At 45.6% G+C, this 23,830-nt stretch overlaps 1 protein-coding gene and 1 non-coding gene across 18 annotated transcripts in view; one reads left to right on the top strand and one right to left on the bottom strand.

Moving 5' to 3' along the window:
- The window catches only part of KLHL3 (kelch like family member 3), a 551,388-nt gene that overhangs the window by 423,375 nt on the left and 104,183 nt on the right, over positions 1–23,830 (bottom strand). For 14 of the 17 annotated variants that reach the window (XM_036281814.1, XM_036281822.1, XM_036281812.1 and 11 more), the window contains 6 exons: positions 15,876–15,993; positions 15,272–15,469; positions 13,422–13,523; positions 10,134–10,262; positions 5,538–5,678; positions 3,336–3,479 (listed from right to left, as the gene is read on the bottom strand). In XM_036281814.1, the coding sequence (XP_036137707.1) occupies positions 3,336–3,479; positions 5,538–5,678; positions 10,134–10,262; positions 13,422–13,523; positions 15,272–15,469; positions 15,876–15,993 (832 nt within the window). Of the gene's footprint in view, positions 1–3,335; positions 3,524–5,537; positions 5,679–10,086; positions 10,263–13,421; positions 13,524–15,271; positions 15,470–15,875; positions 15,994–23,830 lie in introns of those variants that run through there. The other 3 variants (XM_036281821.1, XM_036281823.1, XM_036281825.1) reach the window with 3 other exon arrangements.
- On the top strand, positions 2,988–3,119 carry LOC118616673. The gene has a single exon (XR_004956655.1). It is a non-coding gene; the product is annotated as a small nucleolar RNA SNORA5 (small nucleolar RNA).

Genomic DNA, 23,830 nt, shown 5'->3' with positions numbered 1-23,830 from the left:
CATGAACAAATCATCAAACAACAAGTGCTAGTGAGGGTGTGGAGAAAAGGGGACTCTAGTACACCACTGGTGGGAATGCAGACTGGTGCAGCCACTATGGAAAACAATATGATGTTTCCTCAAAAAATTAAAAATTGAACTGATTTTGAGCCAGAGATTCCACTTCTAGGAATATATCCTAAGAAGCCTGAAATACCATTCAGAAAGAATATATGCACCCCTATGTTCATTGCAGCACAATTTGCAATAGCTAAGATCTGGAAACAGCCCAAGTGTCCATCAATAGACAAGTGGATAAAAAGGCTGTGTTACTTTTACATAATGGAACACTATGCAGCTGTAAGAAAGAAGATCCTTTACCCTTTGAGACGACATGGAGGGGCCTGGAAAGTATTTTGCTATGCAAAATAAGCCAGTCGGGGACTTAGAAGCATCACATGATCTCACTTATATGTGGAATCTAATGAATAAAATAAACTGATGAACAAAATAGATTCAGAGACATGGAAGTAGGGAACAGACTGACAAACCTCAGAGGGAAGGGGGGCAGATAAACCAAAGAACTTATATGCATATATGCATAACCAGTGGACACTGACAACAATATGGTGATGGTGGGGTAGGGATGTGGGGGAGGGGGGCAGAAGTGGGGAGGAGGGTGTCAATGGGAGAAAAAGAAGGGATATTCTGTAATAAAAAATAAATTTTAAAAACTATTTTAAAAATCTTGTTGAAGATGAAGTTAAGAGAACATTGCTAAAAGAAACCCCAGTGTACCCCAAAGGTGAGATTCTGCTAAGAAATTCATTTTATGTTAATTTCTAGGTAAAGGTACAGACATAAAAGCTTAAAGGCAGCAGACCCTAGTCCTCAGATCTAGATGTGCTACCTGACCACGAGAACATCTTGCCTGCACCTCAGTTTTCCCTTTCACAAGATAACTTAAAAAAAATAAAAAGCAAGTTCCTGTATTGTTTTTTGATATAAACTTTCTCTTTCTATTATAAAAGTAACATATTCCCATTATGGAAAATTTGGAAAATGCATAACAACACAAAGTAAAAACACTTTAGTCCCTTAACACACAGAGAATCCTTTTGGAAATATTTCCTGGCTTCTAATAATCACAATAATTTTCTGAGTGGTTTCGACATGCCAGGCAGACATGTGCTAAGTGCTTTCCAACTATAATCACATTTCATTATCACAACAGCCCTGAGAGGCTTGGTATAGTTTTATTCTCGATTTACAAATGAGAAAACAGAGTTCAGTCAGATTGATTACCTTGCCCAGAGTCCCAGGGCGAGCGGCAGAGCTGGGATTCCAAGTCAGGTCTGACTCCAACATCCTTAAGCAGGAGCTATTCAACCCCCGTGACCCAGGACTACCTGACTGAGCTCACATAATGCACACATTCTGTATTCTCCTTTTTCAACCTAACAATCGTCACAAATATTTTCTCATGACATTAAAAAACATTCACTGTGTACATATTCCACGGCTTATTTAACTGTTTCCCTTATGTCAGACATAAGTAGTTCTCAGTGTTTTGCTATTATAAATAATGCTCCAATAAATAACTTTGTCCATAAATCTTTGTGCTTCAGGCCATGTCCTTATATTCTAAGATAGCAGATTCACTCAGTCAGTGGGTTTGAAGATAAATAACACGTTTGCTTGTCTCCTTCCCACCTATGTCTGGAGGGAGCAGACAATAAAGAGATGGACCGGAAATAGGCAGCACGTATACGAAATTCTAACCACACACACCTAAGCCTTCCCCGTCATTCAGTCATGTATGGAGCCTCCTACTATGGCTTCAAACAGAAAATGACAGTGCTGGTTTTAATAATGAACCATGAGAACAGAATCACTCTAGGACAAACATGCCCCTAAAATCTTTTATATTGAGTAGAGGAAAATCCTGAGGGAATAAAAGTAAAATAAATTCACTACAATGAAAGCCTCGTGTTGACAGACAGTGGAAGGTGATCCAAACCCCTTTGAGCTTGCAAGGCTCACTCTCCTTTCACCCTGAGACCCAAACAAGGAGTGCTTGACCTTCCTAACCCAACAGGAACGAGAACACTATCAGAGTCGTCCTTAGGTGGACTAGATGAGACAAGATGTGTAAAATGCTGAGGATCATGCCTGGCACATTGTATGTGCTCAATAAATACCTGTTAGCTCTAACTGTTCCAGTTTCTGAAAAATCAGATACAAAGAGGTGGGCTACATGATAGAAATATGTTTGCTTGTCTCCCTATTGACCTCTGACCTCAGCAAGACCAACTCCGGTCCTGCCCCTGCCCCTCACCAACTCTATCTCACACACTCCCCAGGAATAAGCCTCATGCCTTACTCCTTACTCCCTCCAGGCTCTTGCACGGAATGCTTTTCCCCAACCAGGAACTGGGGTCATACAAAGGGCATGGGCCAGGGAGTCAGACCTGGGTTTGAATTCCGGCTCTGCTATTTTTTACCTGTGTGGCATTGGGCAGGTTATTCAAACCCTCTAAACCTCAGTTTCATCATCTGTAACATGGAAGGAAACAGTGCTATTTGACCAGAGAGTTGTTGAAAATACGTAAGTAAAGATCTACACTGGACTAACACACTGCACCGTGGGACACGGAGAAGGCACCAGCGAAGGGCAGCTTTCTGTGTGACTGTGATCCTCCCTCCAAGGTGAATCAAGCCCCATCTCTTCCAGGCCGTGGTTCCCTGACTCCGCCAGCTCTCTCACCATCGGGTCCTAAAGCCTGTGAGTCATTCCATTTAGAACTTATGTGTGCATCATCTTCTAGATCCTATTTTGTGTAGGCAGGTCTTACTTCCCATCTAATTTCTGAAAAGCAACAACTATATCTTATTCCACCTAAAAGACTGGTGCAGAACAAACCAGGAGAGGCCATCACATTCTAAAGCCTCTCATGCGGACTTAGATCAATGCAAGAGGCTCCCTGGAACACTATGTTAAAACTTCCCACAGCCGTGTCGAATTCAGTGCCTGCCCCATGCATGGCAGGTACTGGCCCAGAGGCTGCCACAGAAACTGTGACTCAGGGGCCCTGGTCACCTCTGCTGGGCCTCAGGGATAAATCTGGTTACAGACACCAAGGAAAAAAAAAGACTTCTGAAGCTACATTCAGGTTTGCTAGGGAAACAAGTGCTAATCATGGGCATCTGTAGTGAGCACAGAAAGGAGTGGTGACATGCCAATCATCTAGCATCCCTGGAGGAGGCACTTAGTCCCAAGTTAAGCAAGCTTACCCCCTGCCCCACCCTGTACCCCTAGTATGGGCTGGGGGTGGGGTGGGGTGGAGCACACTGACCTGCGTAGCTCCGCCCTGTGCTCATGTTGGTTGGCAGCAGCGTCCATTTGTCGGTGACAGGATTGTAGTATTCCACCGAAGCCAAGTTGCAGGACCCGTCATCCCCGCCAACCACATACAGGAGCCCATTCACTGCACAGACCCCTGGGAGTCAAAGAGAAGCCAGAGGACACATGACAGCAGGAGCCCTGGAGCACCAAGGAATCAGAATGGACAAGCGACACATAAATCTGGATTGCCCTGGAGGCTTTTTCTCCCCTTCACGGGAGCACAAAAGGGAACTGGCGAGCTAGCTCCACGGGTCTGAGTTTCTTTAACAAAAGGACATACTGGAAAGAGCCACTGGGCTCTGCGATCCCCCTTTTAACAAGGTCACTTCTCTGACCAGGGAGCTTTCACTACTACATGGTCGTGACTGTTCCCTGTTCCCGACTCTATAAATATGGGGAGCATGATGTGTACAAGCCCCTGTCCACCGGAGCGTTGACCACCGGAGCACACAGACCTCCCATGCCCAGCCTGAGCTACAGAATGAGATAAGTCAAGGGATTTCATGCATGCTACTACCACTCTGCTTGAAAGTTTTTCCCTGATAAACCCTATTACATTCACAGTGTGTGGCGTTAATGGTTGTGTCTGATCCCTTCACGTAACAGGGTCTACATCCACCCAGTCCCCAGGGATGTGGCACGTCACCCACCCTCATCTCAGAGTGAGCTGGTTTGGGGGCAAGGTCTCATTAGCGGGGACTCAAAATAGGAAAATGTAATTCTTGCTCATCAGTCTTTAAAAGACCATAGTCCAACATACTGTGTATTTTTTTAAATTAAAGTAAGGGACTGATGGTGCTCAAAAAGCAGTAGTTATTCGTGTCGGAGAAGATACCCTCAAACACTAGCGAGAGCACAAAGTGCACCTCCTTCCCGGGCGGTGTCAAAGCACATGTGTCCCCCTGACTCAGAAATTCCACTTCCGTCCTTTTACTCTGAAAGTTCACTGCAGATGTACGTACGCATCAACTACAAGCACGAGTTAAAATAACCGAAGCATTACTTATAGAAGAGATGGGAATAACCTAAAATGTCCAATAGTGGACCAGTTACTGAAAATTATGATAGACATTTAAAATAATATCATGTAAATATATTTAGTATTATAAGATATTCATGAAAGATTTTAAAGTGGATTAAAAAGACAGGTTATCAAATAGTATTACAGAGTAATTAAACTTCTGTTGAAAAAAGATAGAAATATCTATATGTGAATGTTGGTACAGATACACATTTACATCCAAATTTAATTCTCAGACTGTAGATAGACTAGCTGTCTTGAGGGTTCTGTAGTTCCTAACTCGTGGCGTAAGGCCAGATGACGAGCTATATCACAGCTTAGACAAGGAGCTAACTCTCCCCTGCTTACAGTTTCAAGTGAGCTACAGACGGGTTTAGGAAACAGGTAATTTGGGTATAAAGGAAACAACTCTGCCTGTCAGTTACCTGTTTGTCTTTCCACCCTGGGAAGCTGGGGTAGGCCAACACTTTCATAGAGTAAGGAGGCGTAAAGCAGACATACCAACACAGGACATGACCCACAGAGCAAAGTTCTAAAATAAAACAGCCATGAGGCTCCAGGAATGTAAACCTGAACGCTCTACGGTAAATCATTACTACAGAAAGGAAAAGGGTAGGGAAGGAACTACAAGAAGGACAAGAAAGGGAATAAGAAGTGGTTCTGTTGGAGCTTGAATTATAAACCCTTTCCCAGGTACCCCTGGTTTCAGGTGGGAAGTGAGAGGTTCTCATAACCAGGTGCTGGCAAAGAAAAGATAAAGCCAGGTTATCATTGTCTGGCCACATCCACATAGCCCTGTGTCCAACAAAGCCCCTGGTCAAGGGCTCTGGTGGCAACCAGAGGGCTTTTCTATGTCTCTGTCCATTTCTGTGCACTCAAAGTCATCACCCTTCACTGAGAGGGAAGGGACCCTCTGCATCTAAGGGGGGGGCAGCCCTGTGGCTAGCTTTTGGGGTTCTAAGCTCTCCTTCCCCTAGCCCAGAACTTACCAACAAATGGACACTCCCTCTTCATACCGCTCAGCTCCAGGCCTGGGAGTCTCTACCTTCTGTCTCTCTTTTAGAACCACGGTTTGCAGGGAGAACAGACCCACAACCCTCCAAGAAGAGACAGAGACAGCAGACATATTACCTGCATTGCGTCGGCACATGTTCATGTCCGCCACCTGCTTCCAGGTGTTTGTTCCAGGATCATAAACCTCGACGCTCTTCCTCACCAAAGGCCCATCATGCCCACCTGTGGCATACAGCTGTCCACTGAGAACCCCGACCCCTGAAAGGCAGAGCACAGTGTCCCAGCCTCAGGCTGGCCGTAATGACCAGAAACCAGGAGACCTGGTGTCCAGTCTAGGCAGCTATCACCAGCAGAGAAACATAAACAATGTATTTTATATATGTGCATATATGTAGCGTGTGTGTGTGTGTGTGTGTAAATAAATGGGGGTTCATATACAAAGAAAAATGGAGAAGGCCTGGCCGGTTTGGCTCAGCGGTTAGAGCGTCAGCCTGCGGTCCAGAGAGACCCAGGTTTGGTTCCTGCTAAGGGCACGTACCTTGGTTGCAGTTTGTCCCCGGCCCTGGTTGGCCGTGCAGGTGGCAGCCACTCGATGTGTGCCTTTCACGTCGATGTTTCTCTCTCTCTCTCTCTTCCTCTCTCTTCTTCCCACTCTATCTGAACAAAAAATGGAAAATGTCCTCGGGTGAGGATAAAATAAAAAAAGAAAAGAGAAAAAGAAAAATGGAGAAAAGGGACTGAAAGAACACTGCAATATTCAAAGCAGTTATTTCTGAATGGTAAAATTATATTTCTTTTCCTTTTGCCTTTCTATATTGCCTAGTTTTCCTTCACTGTTGTATTACTTTTATTACTCAGCCTTATCTCAGTTGAGCAGAAGAGTTAAAGATGGACACCAGCCACACAGCAGGAGTACGGATCACTGTGCACCTCCCTGCTGGTCTCAAGCAGAAGCCCTTCTTCCCCCACCCCTTGCTCTCCTCCGGGATGGCACAGGGGCAGTGAACCACTCACAGAGTAGACAGGCCTCAGCTGAGTGCTAGAACTGCATCGTTGATAAGTTTTAGTGTAACCATTAAAAATCCTTTTTTACAAGTCAAGAAAATGAAAGCCGGAAAGGAGGAGGATGCACAATACCCTAGAAAGAGCAACTGACCTGGGGGCTGGGACTCCGGGGTTCTGGCCAGGTCTCTAACACCCCTTTTCTGGCCACAGTGTTCCCACTGTAAAGGGGGCTGGACTGGATCAGTCATTGCAGTGCACCACCGACTGCCCCACCGACAGGCTGCCTCTCAGTCAGCTGGGAGCTTTTTGAAAACATAGGGGGCAGGGCTTCACGCCCAGACACTGGTCAGGAACCAGGAAAAGCACCTCAGGTGACGGAATGTGCAGCCATGTTTCAGACCCAAGGACTTGATTTCTAGACTATGTGACTTGATGTCTTTTTTTTTTTTATCCTCACCAGAGGACATTCCTGTATTTATCTTCAGATAGAGCAGGAGAGAAGGGGGGAAGAGAGAGAGAGAAACATCAACATGAGAGAGACACATCGAGTGGTTGCCACCCACACAACCCCAACCGGGGCGGGGACAAATGCAACCGAGGTACATGCCCTTAGTGGAAACCGAACCCAGGACTCTCTGGTCCGCAGGCCGATGCTCTAATCGCTGAGCCAAACTGGCCAGGGCGTGACTTGATGTCCTACCACATTGCCCTGTGCCTGAAGGTTGGTAGTAGGTTCTCAACAAATAGTGTTGGACTGACAAAATATGTAAAACCTCATTCAGCAGTTATGCAAGTTGCCAGTGGTTCCTTGCAGTTGCCCTAAACCAACAGCAGGTGGTAGTGTAATATCAACAATGGCTATCTGATGGGCTCAGGACAGTGATTTTCAACTGGTGTGCCTCAAGAATTTTTTTTTCCTAATGAAAATATATTATTATTGACATTAAAATGAATTATTTATTTTTTATTGTTGAAAGTATTACAGATGTCTCCTCTTCCCCCGCCATTGACCCCCCCTCCTCCCCACCCTCACCGCTGCTTTCCCCAAACTAATATCTGTGTCCATTGGTTGTGTGTATAAGTTCTTTGGTTTATCTCTTCCCAACCCCCCTATCCCCGTCCTTCTGAGGTTTGTCAGTCTGTTCCCTAGTTCCATGTCTCTGGATCTATTTTGTTCGACAGCTTATTTTGTTCATGATATTCCATAAATAAGTGAGATCACATGGTACTTGTCCTTCTCCGACTGGCTTATTTCATTCAGCATAATACTCTCCAGGTCCCTCCAGGTCCTCTCAAAGGGTACGATGCCTTTTTTTCTTACAGGTGCATAGTATTCCATTACATAAATGTACTTCAAGAGTTTTTAAAACATGCAGTACCTGAGAATTTAGTCAGGGGCACAGACCTCTATTCCCTTAGACTATCAAATAAAAAAATGACAACAGCCAACATAACAATAGTCATCCAGTGTGAAGGAATCAAAATTATACCTATTTTTTTGTCAGAGTGGCGAAAAATACTTTTGGTGTGCTGTAGAATTTCAGTAATTAGTTTGTGTGCCGTGAGATGAAGTTGAAAATCGCTGGCTTAGGACAGTAAACTCAGTGCTCCCGAGCTGGCTCCCACCCCTCCACACGCAGCGGGAGCTCCCCCCACAGGCACCTGCTGGCAGTTGCCAGGGCTGCCCAGGAAGCAGGCAGCCTTCCAGGCACTCAGGGCACTGCCGCCCTTCTGCAGCCTCCTCTGCAAACGTGCCCTGAGGTTTCCTCGAACTACAGCCACAAGGGCTGCTGGCACCACAAAAGGCCTCAGGCAACCAGAGGTCAGGGTCTCTGGGTCCTCAGCCACCAAAGACCACCCACCCCCACAAATATGTGGGTTTCCACCTCCAGAGGTGAGACCAGTGCCTAGATCAAGGTCACTGGCTTCCCTGGACCACAGGCAGTAGAGCTGTAACCATCCAGGCTTCCAACCCAGGTGTGACGCAGGAGCAGCCTGAGTGCTCCCCATCCACCCGCAACCTCTGAGGAGCCTGGCAGACAGAGCAGGGTGGCTCCTAGGCAGCTCTGTCCACAGGATGAGCTGAACCTTCTGAGGCAGGCAGGTGGGTGCTCGTGGCTCCAACAGGGCTGACCTTCTACACTCTCTGCTTGAGATGTTTCTAAAAGCAACCGCACATTTCAGGAACTGGCTCCACTCCTTCTGAGCCATCCCTACCTCCCTGGGCTTTCAACATTTGCTTTCACACCTCAAGTCACTCTGAGGATTTTTAAGAAGTACAAAGAAGACTCTACTAAAACTCTATAAACCAAAATTACTACACGAGCTCTATGAAGGAAGAACCATGGGACCGGTGAATTGAATTGGCCCCGAGGGAACAACTTCTGAACTCACTCATTTCACACCTCAGGAACCAGAGGCCAAAGAGGGGAGAAGGACCTGCCCAAAGTTATAGGGCAAGTTCAAGGAGGCCCAGCAGATTCAGCCCCAGCCTCCTAACTTCCACTATTTGCTGCGTGTTCAGGAAGGGCCAGCCTATCCGGAGCAGCAGAGACGAGCTCCCTAAAAACTGCCCTCCAAACATAATGCTTCATAAGTGAAATCAGACAGCTTTTTCTTTTCTAACCCATGAACACACAAAGGTTCTTGAAAAAATATATAAATAGCGTAATTTTTAAGGAGTGCTGAGGAAGGGGTCATGTATTTAGTACTATAAAATGAAATCACAACTCAATCTTCAAAAATACAAAAAAAGAGAAAGGTATAACATTGTGGGGGAAAACTCTCAATTGCTGTTTCCCTTCCCGGAAGTCACACGACCTTCCCGCAGGCCCAGGTTGGTCGTCCGTCGGTGACTCCCCACAGGAGCTGGAACAGAAAGCCAGTGCCCAGTCTCCAGGGCCTCTCGGATGATGGGGGAGACAAAACAGGAAGGAGGGAATGTTGCTCCACTTCCTGGAAAATCCCTAAGGACCACAGGGCTGGCTCCTTCTTCCCACAGGAAGTGAGAGTTGGAAGTCATTCTCTTCCCATGTGGGGGAGGGGGGAAGTGGGGATCAGTCAGTAGGGCGAGATAAGTCTATCCCCAAGTATGAACACTGATAGTTTGGCTTTCCACACCCAACACAGAGACACGAGACAGGCAAGCTTTAGCTTTTCCACTGAAGACTAGGACAGCTGTGCGTATCCTACTACTTTATAAGAATGAGACTCTAGTAATTTCAGGTCAAAAAAGCTAACTTTGAAGTGAGACAGACCTGAGTGGGAATCCTGACTCTGCCAGTTACTAACCTTCAGCAAATTACTCAGTCCCTGGCTGACTCACTTCCTTCATCTGTTAAGTAAAATGAATATTGTGTCCACCTCACAGGGCTGTGGTGAGAATTAAGTAAATTGAGGCATAGAAAGTCCTTACTAGGACAGAGCCTGGCACATACCAAGTCTTTACTTTCAGGAGATGCCGACATCTCCACAGAAATGGAAGAGATGATGATGAAGAGAATATTATCTCATCCACTTGCTAGCAAAGCGATCCCCAGGGAAAGGTTAAGGTCTAAGTGCTTGTGTCGAGCTAAAAGGTGCAAGTGGGACTATGTACACTGAAAGGAAAGAAGAGGGGGTTACAAAGGTAGAATGTTGAGTTGTTGGTCTCCAGACCCACCTGTGAGCAGATCAGACAGAGCCTGCACCCTGAGGCTCCCCCCGTACCTGCGCCACTGCGGCGGGTGCTCATGTCGGCCACGTATGTCCACTCATTGGTCGCCGGGCTGTATTGCTCCACGGTGCTCAGGCACTGGCGGGAAGCCCCGTCGTAACCCCCAACAGCATAGAGCTTTCCTGGAACAGACAAAGCAGCTGAGGGTGGTGCTGGGGACACTGGCATGGAACCAGGGCGTGACTGCCACTCCATCTTTCACCCACTGGGCACCCTCGCGTCCATCAGCGCTCAGGCCCCTTCCCTACATGGAACCACCAGCTTACTCCCCACCATGATAAGCACCCTTCACACCCCAGACTTCTACTTCCTCTTATGTCCTGAGTTCCTCAAAGCAGTACTGAGCCTCTTTCTAAATAAGCCCCACAAGTACCCAGTGCAAAGCCATGGCCCAGCACTGCCGGGGCTCAGTATATTCTTACTAGTGAACCATGTCAGATCGTCCCCAGAACAAGGCCCTGGGAGATAGAAAACTAGAGGACCCCAGCTACAGGCAGGCAGGCTGATTCTCTGGCTAAACTCTTGCAATAGCAGAGAGAACAAATATGGGAACACATTCTTTAGTGAGAACCCAGCCCTGCCTTAGCCCTGGTGTGTGCTCTGTTCACAACCCTCATAGGTGGAGCATGTGAAGCAAGGGGAGGCTCTGTGTGTGCCCTGGGCTGACGTGACTAGAATTTATCTGCAGACTCCCTTGTGATCTCTGAGCCATGCACGAGAGCCCTCAAGCACCACCGCCTATTTTTAAAATAAATACACCATAAGCTGTTATCTGGGAGCATCACTACTGCCTGAGGGACGGGTGAGGTTGGGAAGAGTCGGGAAATGATTATTTGAGTTCTCCCAGAGCAGGGATTGAAATATTTTGGGGTGAACATGTAGTCTTAGAATATAGTAGCAGGGTCTGGGTTTTGTGTGTGTGTGTGTGTCATGGGGAATCCTGCCCCTGTAGACCTCAAACCTATGGGGGACCATGGAGTTATGACAAGGATCTTAAACACTAGCTGTAGACTAAAGAAACACCACAAAATGCAAATTTACTTAAGTTGGTTACTTAAAATGTTTTTTTTTGTCAATATGTGATTTCTTAATAGATAAATAGCAAGAGTACAAGTAGTATGTGAAAATCTGCAATTATTTCATGTTAAAGAGAGATTCTCGGGCTCAAAATGATGCTCTAGCATCAGGACTAGTGCCGTATCAGGACTCTACCACCAACTGCCTACAGAGACGAAAATATGTTCAATCATTTCTTCATCTATCCTTGAGCCTGGTTTTGTTTTCTGCCCCCTCCCCCCAGTCCTCTCAACTGGCCCTTCTAAATAAATAAATAAATAAATAAAGGTACACCTCCTCCCAGTTCTTCCCCGACCTAAGTCAGAGAAGAACTCTGACTCAGTGTGTGCTGGCTCAACGGCAAAGCCTGCTCACACAGCTGCCCCCACGGGTCACAGCCCACACCGCTCGGCAGGAGAAGGCCTGGGCGGTGGAGGAGACACGAAGCTCCAGAGGACACCCAGCAGCCTGGAAACCTTACGCTCCAGAACACACGTTCTCTGCTCTGTTGGAAGTTTCTGCCTAATCTCTGAGCCTCACTGTCCCTTTTCCTAAGTAGAGATTCTTCTAAGCAGCCAGCAGCAAATGCTCCTGATTTCCATTCTGTTTGTTGTCCTAGTGTCATTCGGACGATGCAGCCAGGGTGAGGAGATGTGAGAGGGAGGAGACTCGTGTGGAGACCATGTTGTATCTACAAGGCCACGGTGAAGCGTCCACTTCAGATCCTCCCTTCAACATTCTTGGACTCTGCTGCCCAGGATGACTCCCGGCCAAAAGAGCGTCCAACCCAGGACGGACAAGATGAGTAAATTCCTTGTCTGTCCCCCATGTCAACAGGGCAGCTACAAGACAGTACTTCTTCCACATAACAGAACATGCTCACAAAAGCCTTTGTCAAGGGGAGTATTTCAAATTACTACCATGAAGGTTCCTCCTCTAATCCCCATCAACTATTCCAACCCTGTGTCAGCTGAAAAAATACCCTCTGGAGGTTCCTCCCTGAGCCTGTTAACAGGGATATACTATTTTAAACCCTTACTCTACTGCTTGATACTCCTGGCTAAGGAACAGGGGGATGAGAAGGTGGCTAGACTTATATTTAGCAGACAAACCCATTTCTATTCTACCAGGATGAGATCACAAGAAATAATTTACCTTCGCAGGAGGAAAAATCCTTGCACTTGCTAAGAAGACTTGTTCAGGATGTTAAAATAACACGAAAAGTTAACCCACACAATACTGGTACAGACTGAGAAATGCAATGAGAAAACTGAAGCTTTCTATCATGTTTAACTCACTGCACATGGCACTCTACCCAAAGCACTAGTGTGTGTTCTTGGGTGCGCCCATGAGGGAGAGAGAATACACATCTAAAGGTAGATGTTCCAGCTCAATCCCCACCTCAGGACAGGCCAATGAGTCTGTTGTTCTTCAAAGTATAACATTTTAGTCCAAACAATAATCTATGCTGTAAGACACCAAATTCACACACATCTGTAAAACTCCTCCTTAGTAGCATTTTCTAATGGCTGACAGAAGTGCAGCACAGTGAAAAGAGCATTGGGTTAGGAGTTAGACCTGGGTTTAAGGACTGGCTGTGCTATTTACTAACAATGGGCACATCACTTACCCCGCTGGGACTCAGTTTGCCAGAATAGAGAAATTCCAAATCCTACCTATCTCCTTCAAAGGGGTTTTGGGGAAAACATGAGGAATTGAATGTGAAAGTCAGGTACAAATTATGGTGTACTGTCTAACTAGGCTCCACACCTCACCATATCACCCCACATACCGTTCCTAACTAGAGCAGGACTCTACCACCTACCTGCCCTGCTGGGACTATCAGATCTGGGAAGAGGTTCCCACCTCACTCAGGGCTCTGTTAATGTCCAACATATGAGGACAAAATTAATTAAACAGTTAACTCTCACACTGTCTACATACTGACTCGATTCCCCTCACTTCTCCCCTTCCCAACCTGTAACAGAGCTATTAACAAGTGGCCAAAGCGACAAGACGGGGCTTCCCTTCTAGGCTCCTCCTAGTTCACTGGCTTATTTGCCTTGGGCCAGTAGCTTTACCTCTCTGAGTCTCAACTTTCCTCATCTGTTAAATTAGGACACTAGTACCTGACTCAGAAAAGCGATGAAAGGAATAGAGCCAGAGAACCAGGAGACAGCCCCTGCCAGGGCTAGGACAAGTCACCACCCACTGCTGCTCCTTACCCTCCACAACACCCACACCCACACTGCTCCGTCTCGTGTTCATTGGGGCCACGAAGAACCACTCGTTGGTCTTGTAGCTGTAGGCTTCCACTGATGCGAGGCCTGGGAGATAAGAGACTCATGAGATTTCTGTGGCACCAAGCCTCATCCTGCTGTGCCGAGAAACTGAGGATGGGGAAGAATACAGATCTGGGGGGGCTGGAAACCTGGGTGTATGGCTCAGCATTATCTCTGCCTCACTGTGTGGCCCATGGCACCTGCCTGAAACACATCTGCAAGAACTGTCTTTCAAACATAAATTGTTAAATCTACAGAACGAAATAAACACCTAAGCTCGCCTCACTGAACACCTATTCCAACACTCTTTTCCCTTGTCTTCATCTACCTTAGAGGCTAAAAAGCTGAAAAGTTGCCTTCCCAGACTCCCTTGCAGCTAGGAATAACCAAGTCAATGTGACCTACCCAGAAGTATGATGGGGATTTCTGAAAAGACTTTTGTTTTTTTAATATAGATGCCACTCCTTCCTGCTTTTTTGTACCTGGAACACAAGTATATTGACTGGAACTGCAACAGCCATCTTGTGATCATGAGAATAAGGCCAAGAGATTCTTACAGAACTTGACCCCAATATTTTCAAGCAAGTGACCAAGTCAACAACTGCCAACCTCTAGATTTCTTGTTTCATGAGTAAAACAAAATCTCTTTCTCTTTGGTTAATCCTCACTTGAGGATATTTTTCCATTGAGTTTTAGAGAGAGCGGAAGGAAGGGAGGGGGAGAGAGAGAGAGAAAAAAAAAATACCAATGTGAGAGAGACACATCGATTGGTTGCCTCCCACACAACCCCAACTAGGGCCGGGGATCAAACCTGCAAACAAGGTATGTGCCCTTGACCAGGAGTCGAACCCGTGACCCTTCAGTCTGTAGGCCGACACTAATGGCTGAGTCAAACTGGCCAGGGAAAAATCTCTCATTTTTTAAAGTCACAGTTTAGTTCGTTTTTCTAATTACAGCCAAAAGCAAATCCTAAAAGAATTCTAAAAAGGAACAATGTCCCCTTACCCTTCTGTTCTCTTTGTTTCCAGGTTCTGTTACTACAGGCTGCCTTCAGAGAGGCTGAAGACCCTAGAGTTACATGAGTGAGGCAAAGAGAAGGCTGGTAAAGGCCACCTACTTGTAAAGACACAAATGTAAATTCAGAGAAGTAAAAAATATTATTTTCACATCCCTGGGGACCAAGATATTATTTTAGTTTAGTAGAGTTATTATCTACCGAGATACCACCTGGAGATATGAGAAGAAATAAGATAATTTCTCCAAGTCCATATCCACTAATGTTTCTGATTCTAACTGTGAAGCTAGATAAAGACCCGGAGGAAGGGGACATCCCTGCAGTGGCAAAGCCTTGCAAAGATTCAGTGGGGCAGTACAAAGGGCAATGGACAAAGACTGTGTCCTGAGCCAGGTCTCTTCCTGTGGCTGAACTTTAGCGCCCTCATCTGTCCAACAGAGGGTTCAGACTACAGTCCCGAGACACCCTCCAGCTAAGCATGCTCTCTTTCTAAGTCTCATCTTCTGAGTCAATAGGTTCCCAGCCACTGAAAAGGAGAAAAGGCCTTCTTCTGACCATGGGGTCTTTCCTAGAGCCCTAAAAATGACAGTGCATGGGCCATTACATATTCTTTGTGTAGGAAGGCCTGGCTCTGGCACCTAAGCTGGGAGAAAGGATGGGTATGTTCCTGAGTAGCTATGGATGGACAGAAGGTTGGTCCAAGGACTGGCTGAGCAAACCAGGGTTGCAAGGAGGGTGTGTCCCAGACTGGGATGGGGGGACTGTTTACAGGACCTACCAGTACTGCCATCAAAGCCCCCCACAGCGTAGAGCAGGTCGTTGAGCACGGCTGCACCCAGCGTGCTCCGGCGTTCCTGCATGCTGGCAATAGACGTCCACTGGTCCTTCACACCGTCATACACATCCACTGTCCGCACACGCAGTGAGCCGTTAAACCCGCCCACAGCATACACGTGGCCAGCCATGAACACCACACCTGAGGCAAAGGAACCAAGACACTGAGGTAGTCTCCGGTAGCCAATAACTCACGTTGATGCGTGACAATGGGGAAGTGAGGCAGGCATGTAAATATTTCACCACAGAAGGTGTTCTACAACTTTAGATATTTGGAAGTCATTATGGGACTCATTGGATTTTTTTTCATATTTGCTTTTCTAATTTTGTTTGATTCAAGCAAAGACTTGAATTTTAGGTTGAAGTCCCTAAGCACATATAACTGACCCCAGAAGGTATAGCTAGCAACTGGGCAGGTGGGGAAGGAAAAAGAAGAGAGTCTGCAATGCACAGATGCTTGGGGAAACAAGGAGGACAGCAGGACTTCCAGCACCGAGCAGAGGCCAGCCGGGAAAGGCAGCCGGTGCACTGGGAGATGCGCTGCTCACCTGCTCTGCATCTCCTGGACGGAAGCTCAGCAATCTGGTCCCATCGGTCTTCCTCGAAATCATAGCACTCCACGCTGCGGATCGCCTTGGGTGCCTGGCCACCGACCACGATCATGACCTCCAGAAAGACAAGTGAACATTAGCTGGGTCTCCCCAACATCTGATTCATGGGTGACCAACCTCTGGTACTTCTACATGCTAAATGCCCAGGGTCCATGGGGGACCTGTGATACAGAGCTACATACATGAAGCTGCTTCCCCTAATGAATAGGTATGAATATTCGAGAAAAGTCTAGCGAGCATCTTCCCACAGAAACACAACCATAAGTGGCATTTGGGAAGCCACTGCCCAGAGTTATGTTTAGGGTAAATGAAGACACTCATGGCATCTTCTGCAGTTTCAGTGGCCTCAAGTATTTGGAGCAGGGAGACAATATATATCAAATTTGAGTATATTTTAGAACAGAGTACAGAATTTAGATGCATTTTTAAGATAAAATTATTTCAAAAATATTTTTGAATGCATAGACTACAGGGAGTTCTTATTCATTGCAGTATGGAAAAAAATTATGAAACACTGATTTGTGGTGGTTACCACAAAAATGTATGTTAACTGCTGATGATCTGAATCTGAAAAATAGTGCTATCAGTACCACTTCCAAGTAAGGTGGTAGCTACCAGTGCCAGTCATTGTATGAAGTATGCTGTAATCCACTTGTCACACTCTGTGAGGTAGGTATTATCAACTCCATTGACAGATGAGAAAAGTAAAGTTTCCAGAACAGGTAAACTGCCCAAGGTCACACAGCTAACGAGTGGCAAACAAGGACGGATAGCCAAGTCTACCTGATGCAGAGGTGAGACTGGCCCCATCTCGCTCCTGCTCTAGAGACAAGGTCCACGCAAAGACAGCTCACCACATGCATGTTTTTCAAACTGCAGATCGCATTTCATTAGCGGGTCATGGGATCAATTAATGGATTGCAATAAGCATACTTTTAATAGAGCAGCACATAAAATATAGTAAGGGTGTTATTGCATGAAATATTTGTTCTGGTTATACACACATATATGTGTCTCCTGGAGAGCGAATTAAACACATTTCTTAGTGTATAGTATAAATAAAAAAATAAATAATAAGTAAATGCCACTCTTCTGGCTACAGTAATAGAACTACAGTACATAATCATGATATCCCAGTTGTTACATGCTATTGACAAAAATTAAGGTATCAAAGTTAACAATAGGTTAAGTATTTTAATAAACTTGTGCAAATTCATGACTGTCCCCATAATGATATCATTCTCACTCACTGGCCTTCCAAGATATTTTCTTAAGTGGAGAGAAAGAGGTGAAAGTCACAGGCAGCTGATCAATGTAAGTTACAGGATTTTCTCATTACCTGTAACCTGTCTCACTGATGTCAGTGGTTCTCGAACGTCAGTGTATATCAGAATCACCTTGAGGGCTTGCTAAAACACAAATTTCTGGGCCCTACCCAGAGTTTCTAATTCAGCAGGTCTGGAGTGAGACTGAGAATCTGCATTTCTAACAAGTTCCCGGTTGATGCTGATGCTGCTGTTCCAATATTCATATTTTGATAACCACTGTTTTAACTCATGAACCACAGGGATTTCCTGGTGATGTACCAGTAACAATTTTTGCCATAATGAACTACTGTGGTACTCTTTACTTCACAATTTATTTTGGGGGAGAGAGGTGATCATCAAAATCTGCGAGCTCACAGAAGTGCACCCCTCAGGTGAACATGATCTGCAATATGAGGCAGCAGACAGCATTAATCAAGATATCAAGCATGGATGCCCCACGATTCCAGACCCACTGCCCATGTGCGTCATCCAGAGTTAGTCCACACTATCTGTGGCCAAATGGGTGACCAATGTGCAACAACTCGGAATTCAGTTCTGACTTCTGGACTACCCCCAAAGGAAGGCAGACACACAGTTCAGGCTCAGAGCTGCTGCTACTTCTGGAAATAAACATTCTCCATTTGACCTTCCTTCATGCAAACACAGAGGGTCCCCAGCTCTCTGCCAAGAGAAGCCTTTTTTCAGAGGGAAGCTGAATCCTACACTGCTTCCAATCTGTAACTCTTTGCTTAGATAGGCACCCATGCACAGTTTGAGCGGGCGTTAATGAACACAGCCTCTTGGTAAACTTCAGACAATGCCCAAGTCATCCAGGGCCAAATGACTTGCCCTGAATTCACAAACATACCTAGAACCTGCATTGTCCTGCTGGTTTTGAGTTGGTAAAGCTAAAATGAAGTCAAATTACTGCAAGGATTTTCTTTGAAATCTAATTTTTTGGGGCTCAGTGAGAATCAAACCAGTGTTGAGGTATTCTCTCCTGCAATGACCTCAGGTACCAAACACCCTCACATATGCTATTCCCTCTCTTTCTAACACCCCCCCCCCTTTTCTGATTCCTCTGCTTTAACACCTGTTTATCTTTCAGGTCTCAGTTTACATGCCACTGACCTCCAAATCTGAGCTACATGTCCCTTCTCTGAGATCACACATGCCCTGTGTGCTTCCGTTAAGACTGCTCAGCTTGTACTTTAACTATCTGACAACTTGTCTCCCTCTCCTTCTAGACAGTGAGTCTGCCAGAGCAGAATATGTATCTGCCTCAGTCACCAAGATAACCCTAGGGCCTTATGGTGCCCAGGAAAAGTGAGAATTCAAATATTTATTTAGAATAAAAAAATGAATCAATAGTAAATAGTACATGCAAAAAGTTAAATGAACGAAATACACATTTAAATGGGGGGGGGGGGGGCGGGGAGATACACAGGCCAGAAAGTCATTTTCTTGGGTTAAGAGATGTTGAACACCAGATTACAATTCTGGGGAAGCTGAGGAAAAACAAAATAAAAAGAGAAAGAGAGAGTTTTTTCCATCTTTTGAGTCAATTACCAGAAGAAAAGTTTTACTCTTTATACAAGCTGTCAGACTTCTGTAAATAAAAAAGGCAAAGCTTTCAGGAAAACTGACCATCCCCAGAAACCATACTCCACCAGGGGTACCAAGTGGTACATTCGCATTGAAAAAAATCCAGCACCCATCTCTGAGAATGTTCATAGTACACAGAAACAGAATTATAGAAATACAAAAGTGTCAATGTTCAAGTCAAACATGAGTAGAAAAACAAAAATCATACAGGACAAGATTTTCAAAATAAACCCCCATTTGAACTCATAAAACCACTGGCGAAAGATTTAATATTCAAAACTTGTGCAATGATCTGGGAAGAGTCATTACGCAGTTTTGTGGAATAGGACCATCGGTTTCTGAAAATGTGGAGGTAGCTCGAGGCAGAGGGAGAAGTATCTTTCTGTTTCTCTCCTAAGTGTAAGAAATTCAGTTTCTATGGCAGCTCTTGCAAAAAGCCATCATATGAGGAACACTACACTCATCATCATGTAATTGTGCAGAGTAAACAGAATAAATGTCCTATCTTGAATACTAACGAATGATTGTCTCCATAGATACCTGATCTTAGCAACCAATTAGACAAAACTGAGTACTCCCCAAGGTCTACATGTATTACATCTCTGAAATCATAAACCGCTAGCTACTTAAGACCACAGGATGTCAAGGCAAGAAGAGCCCTGAACCATTCGCTCCTGCAAGCCCTAATTTTACATTTTAGAAAAGTCAGTCCCAAGGAGTTCAACAGGCATACATGTTACCTTCTCTAACCCCCCTAAATCCCAATGTACTAAAGATTTGTAATGCCTTTAATAGCAATTACTGAATCAAATCAGCCTATTTAATGACCACTACTTTTAATATTTATCCTTCAAGGTGACCCTGAGTAAGAACCACCAGTGGTCACTTGGGAATCATAATAAACTAAAGAACCAGTTCCAGACTAACAATTATGCTAGAATGAACATGATTTAATCACGCTCAAGAATTGCAGTGTACTTGGGCATCACTCGGGGCACCTCAGGGTCCTACCCCCAAGTCTCAGTTGGCACTGTGTTGAAGACTGCAGAGCTTCTGATGAATGGAGAGTTCTGCTTGACAGAATATATGAGCAGACTCAACTGTGTGTTGGGGGATGGTTACTGGACAACTCTCACCGAAAACAAGCTCATTTTGGAAAGTCAACTGGCCATTTACTTTAGGGAGATCAGTGAGTGAGAGGAGACCATGGAAAGACTACCTGATTCTTCAGGAAAGACATTTCACTCCCAGCATAACACAACGGTTTTAAAATAATTATAAAATGCTGTCTTTCACATGAACGATTCTGACTTTACCAGTATGACTGTGGGAACGAAGGCATGTTGGTCCCTCCTCGTGACATGACAATTACTCTGTGTCTGAGAGCCTTTAGGCACCAGAGGTGAGCCAGAGAAAGGAGCAGTAGGTGAGCAGTAGGTAAACAGAGCAGAGCTTTCCGGTGCACTGTGGATCAAGACCCTAACCCTAAACCCATAAATCATTCAACACTTCACTAAGATGAGAGTATCCACCTGGGCTCTGCACACTTTTCAGCAGGCAAGAGTAGAGTGTGTGTCCAAACTCTCTTCCATGACCGGTGAGCTGGGCAGAAGGCAGGCCCAGCCAGTCGGTCCCTCGGGCCAGGGCAGGAAATGAGACTCTCTCTTACCCTGGTGCGTGGGGCCGCAGGGCTAACACCAAAGGTTCATCCGAAGGAGCATGTCGAGGTTGAGGCAGAAGACTTGTCCCAGCAGGTTCCTGAGCAACAGGTGCTCCAAGCAAGGACTGACAGCCAAGGAGTGCAGAAACAATGGGAGTTAGAGAACCAGCAATGCGAGAATATGACTGAGGCAAGAAAAGGAGTGGGAATATGGCTTTGGAGTCAGGCACACCTGGGATCAAAAATCAGCTCAATCACTAAATAGCTGTGTGACCATGGCCAAGGCACTTACCCTTGCTGAGCCTTACTTTCATAGCTTATAAAATCAGGATAATAAAATGTTTCTTCTATGGGTGCCAAAAGACTTAAATGACATAAAGTACTTAGCACAGTGCTTGGTAAATAGCACACACTAAATGTTAGCTTTATTAGCTCAGCACCAGCATCATTATTAATGCCATCACTAATAAAGCAATTACTGAAAAACTGACTTCCAATACATGGTAGAAAAGGACACATGATCTATGAATGGGAGAGTGAGCACCACCACTAGTTCAAGGGGTGATGATGGGGCTTTTTCATGACCTCAGAGTGTTTTCCAGGTGTGGCCTGAGTCCATTTAAAGGGTCCATGTGGAAGAGTGGCAGTGCCAACACAGGGGCCTGGCATAGGTGAGGAGTCAACCTACTCCCCATGCCAACAACTTTATTTCCAACACCATTTACTGAAAGCAAGACAGCCCAACACAGGAGAAAGCCACCCACTTAGCCCAAATGGCTTTTTGGTGTCATTTTCTTTAATGAGTTTTTTTTTCACTCCTCACCCATGGATATGTTTATTGGTTTGTTTTAGAGAGAGGAAAGGAGAAGAAGGGAGGGGGGAGATAGAGAGACATCAATGTGAAAGAGAAACATCAACTGGTTACCTCTCATACATTCCAAACCCACACCTATGTATGTGCCCTGACCAGGAATTGAACCCATAACCTTTCAGTATATGGGATAATGCTCCAACTGAGCCACACTGGCCAGGGCATGGTGAAATTTTCAGAGTTGAATAGAGATGTCAACTGAACTGAAATCATAGTGAGAAGTGCCTGGTTCAGTATATCTCCAATGGGCTCATTCGCATCTTCCAGGAACCTCATTTCTCTGCTGCAATCTGTGGAACAGGGCAATGTAGGAGTGTTTCCAGCAGCTGGGAGACAGCCTCTGGTTGTCCATGGCAACCCAGCCTCAGGGAAAGTGCTGGGCGGTGGATGTGTGGGAGCCCAGACGATGCTATTAGCTGTTTCGGCTTGAATGTATCGGCATGATTTGGGCATTTAGGGCTCAGGGGGAAAAAAACCTTGCCTTGGCCAGTTTGGCTCAGTGGTTAGAGTGCTGGCCTGCAGTCCAGGGACACCTGGGTTCGGTTCCTGGTAAGGGCGCATACCTCGGTTGCAGTTTGTCCCCAGCCCTGGTTGGGTCAGGGCTGTGCGGGAGGCAGCCACTCAATGTGTCCCTTTCACATTGATGTTTCTCTCTCTCTCTCCCCCTCCCACTCTATCTGAACATAAAATGAAAAAATATCCTCAGGTGAGGATTAAAAACAAAACAAAACCCTTATTAGACTCTGCAGCTATCTCAAGGCAAGGTCTTATTTCTTTCAGGGGGAGAGCTTGCCTGGGAAACAGGTTCACTGCTAAGAATTGCCGAGAACACTGCAAATCTCTCTCCACCACCTTGTTTCTCAAAGTCAGCTCTGTCAGCAAGCCTATCTGGATGGAATTCATGAAAGCCCAACTTAGTCTGCCCTTGGAATTCCTGCAGCTGCTCCACCTACTACCCAGTTATCTAACTCCTCCTTTCTCTAGTTATTTGACTACTTATATATTTCTATCTTACTTTCTCAGAGGGACCTCTTAAAAGTAAAAGTCCCGAGAGGGCAGGAATTGGGTTTATTTCCACATAGTACCCAGATAAAATGCTTTGTGAAATTGGAGGTAGTATAACAGAAGAGTTAAAAAGCACAGGGTCTGCAGTCTGTCATCCTTGGCTTAAATTTCAGCTCGGCTTACTAGCTGTGCTTTAAAGATACATCACAAATTCTTTGATACTCCTCCACTCAAGACATATCATTTAATTCCCCTCCCCCTGAGTGTAGGCTAGGCTTACTGACTTGTACAGTGCAAATAAACTTCAGTAGAAGTGATGGGAGAGTAGGTTACAAAAAGACTACAGCTGCTACATTCGGGGTGCTCTCTCATTCTCTTCCTGTGGTACTCTTACTATGGGAGACCAGCTCCACCTCCTGAAGGCACTCAAGCAGAGTGACCTACAAGCAACGAAGGCCTACAAGCAACCATGAGAGGGAGCTAGACTCAGATCCTCCCCAAACAAGCCGCGAGGTAGCTGCAGCTGTAACCAACAGCTCACTGCAACTTTATAGGAGGCCTTTGTCCAGGACAACCCAGCTAAGCACTCCGGGATTCCTGCCCACAGAAACTGTGAGATAATAAACATTTGCTGTGTTAAGCCACCAAGGTTAGGGTAATTTGTAATGCAGAAGTTGGTAACTAATATATAATGAGTAGATCCAATTTCCTCATATGCAAAATGAGGATAATTACAATTTTGAAAATCCTATAAGATACTAAATGTAAATCACTTAGCCCAATGCTTGACACATGCTAAGTGCTCAGTAACTGGGATTGGCTTTTATCATCACTGGGGGGTTAGGATTATGTAGCGCTCAAAGCATAAACTTTGAGCCAGCCAGACCTGGATCCAAGCCCCCATGCTACCACTTAACTGGGCAGGTCATTCAATCTCACTGAATCTCACTGTCCTCCAACATTAGAACTTCCTAGTTGTTACAAGAGGAGACAATGTATATAAAGTGCTTTGTCTAAAACACAAGGAAGTTGTATTTAGACAATCCTGCTTGTATCATCATTAATGCCTTTGGTGATAAGGACAATGACCCAGGGAAGCAACAAAGCACAGTACAAATTATTCTGAGGGCCATCAGATGGTGTGAGCCAGTTCTCTCCTGCAGTCATCTAAGCCATTTTCTGGATGCTCACTTTCATAGACAACTTGTGTTTGACCTTGGAGACAGCTCAGGCCTTGGCTCCTGCAGAAAGCTTTCCTCAGCCCCTTGCCCCTCTCCTTGTTCCTGGAGTATCTGGTCCACACCTCCATGTGGTACTTACATAGTCCTATGTAACTGTCCCTTTACACCTAACTCCCCTCAGCCTAGTATGGAGGACTTTGGGGAAGGGATCAGCTCATGTTAGTCTTTGTGGCTCTAACACCTATCCCAGTGCCTGCCAATTA

Source organism: Molossus molossus, unplaced genomic scaffold, assembly GCF_014108415.1.
Source record: "Molossus molossus isolate mMolMol1 unplaced genomic scaffold, mMolMol1.p scaffold_m16_p_4, whole genome shotgun sequence".
Lineage (NCBI taxonomy): Eukaryota > Metazoa > Chordata > Mammalia > Chiroptera > Molossidae > Molossus > Molossus molossus.
Note: the sequence above shows the minus strand (reverse complement) of the source record. Positions and strands in the feature narration are given on the sequence as shown.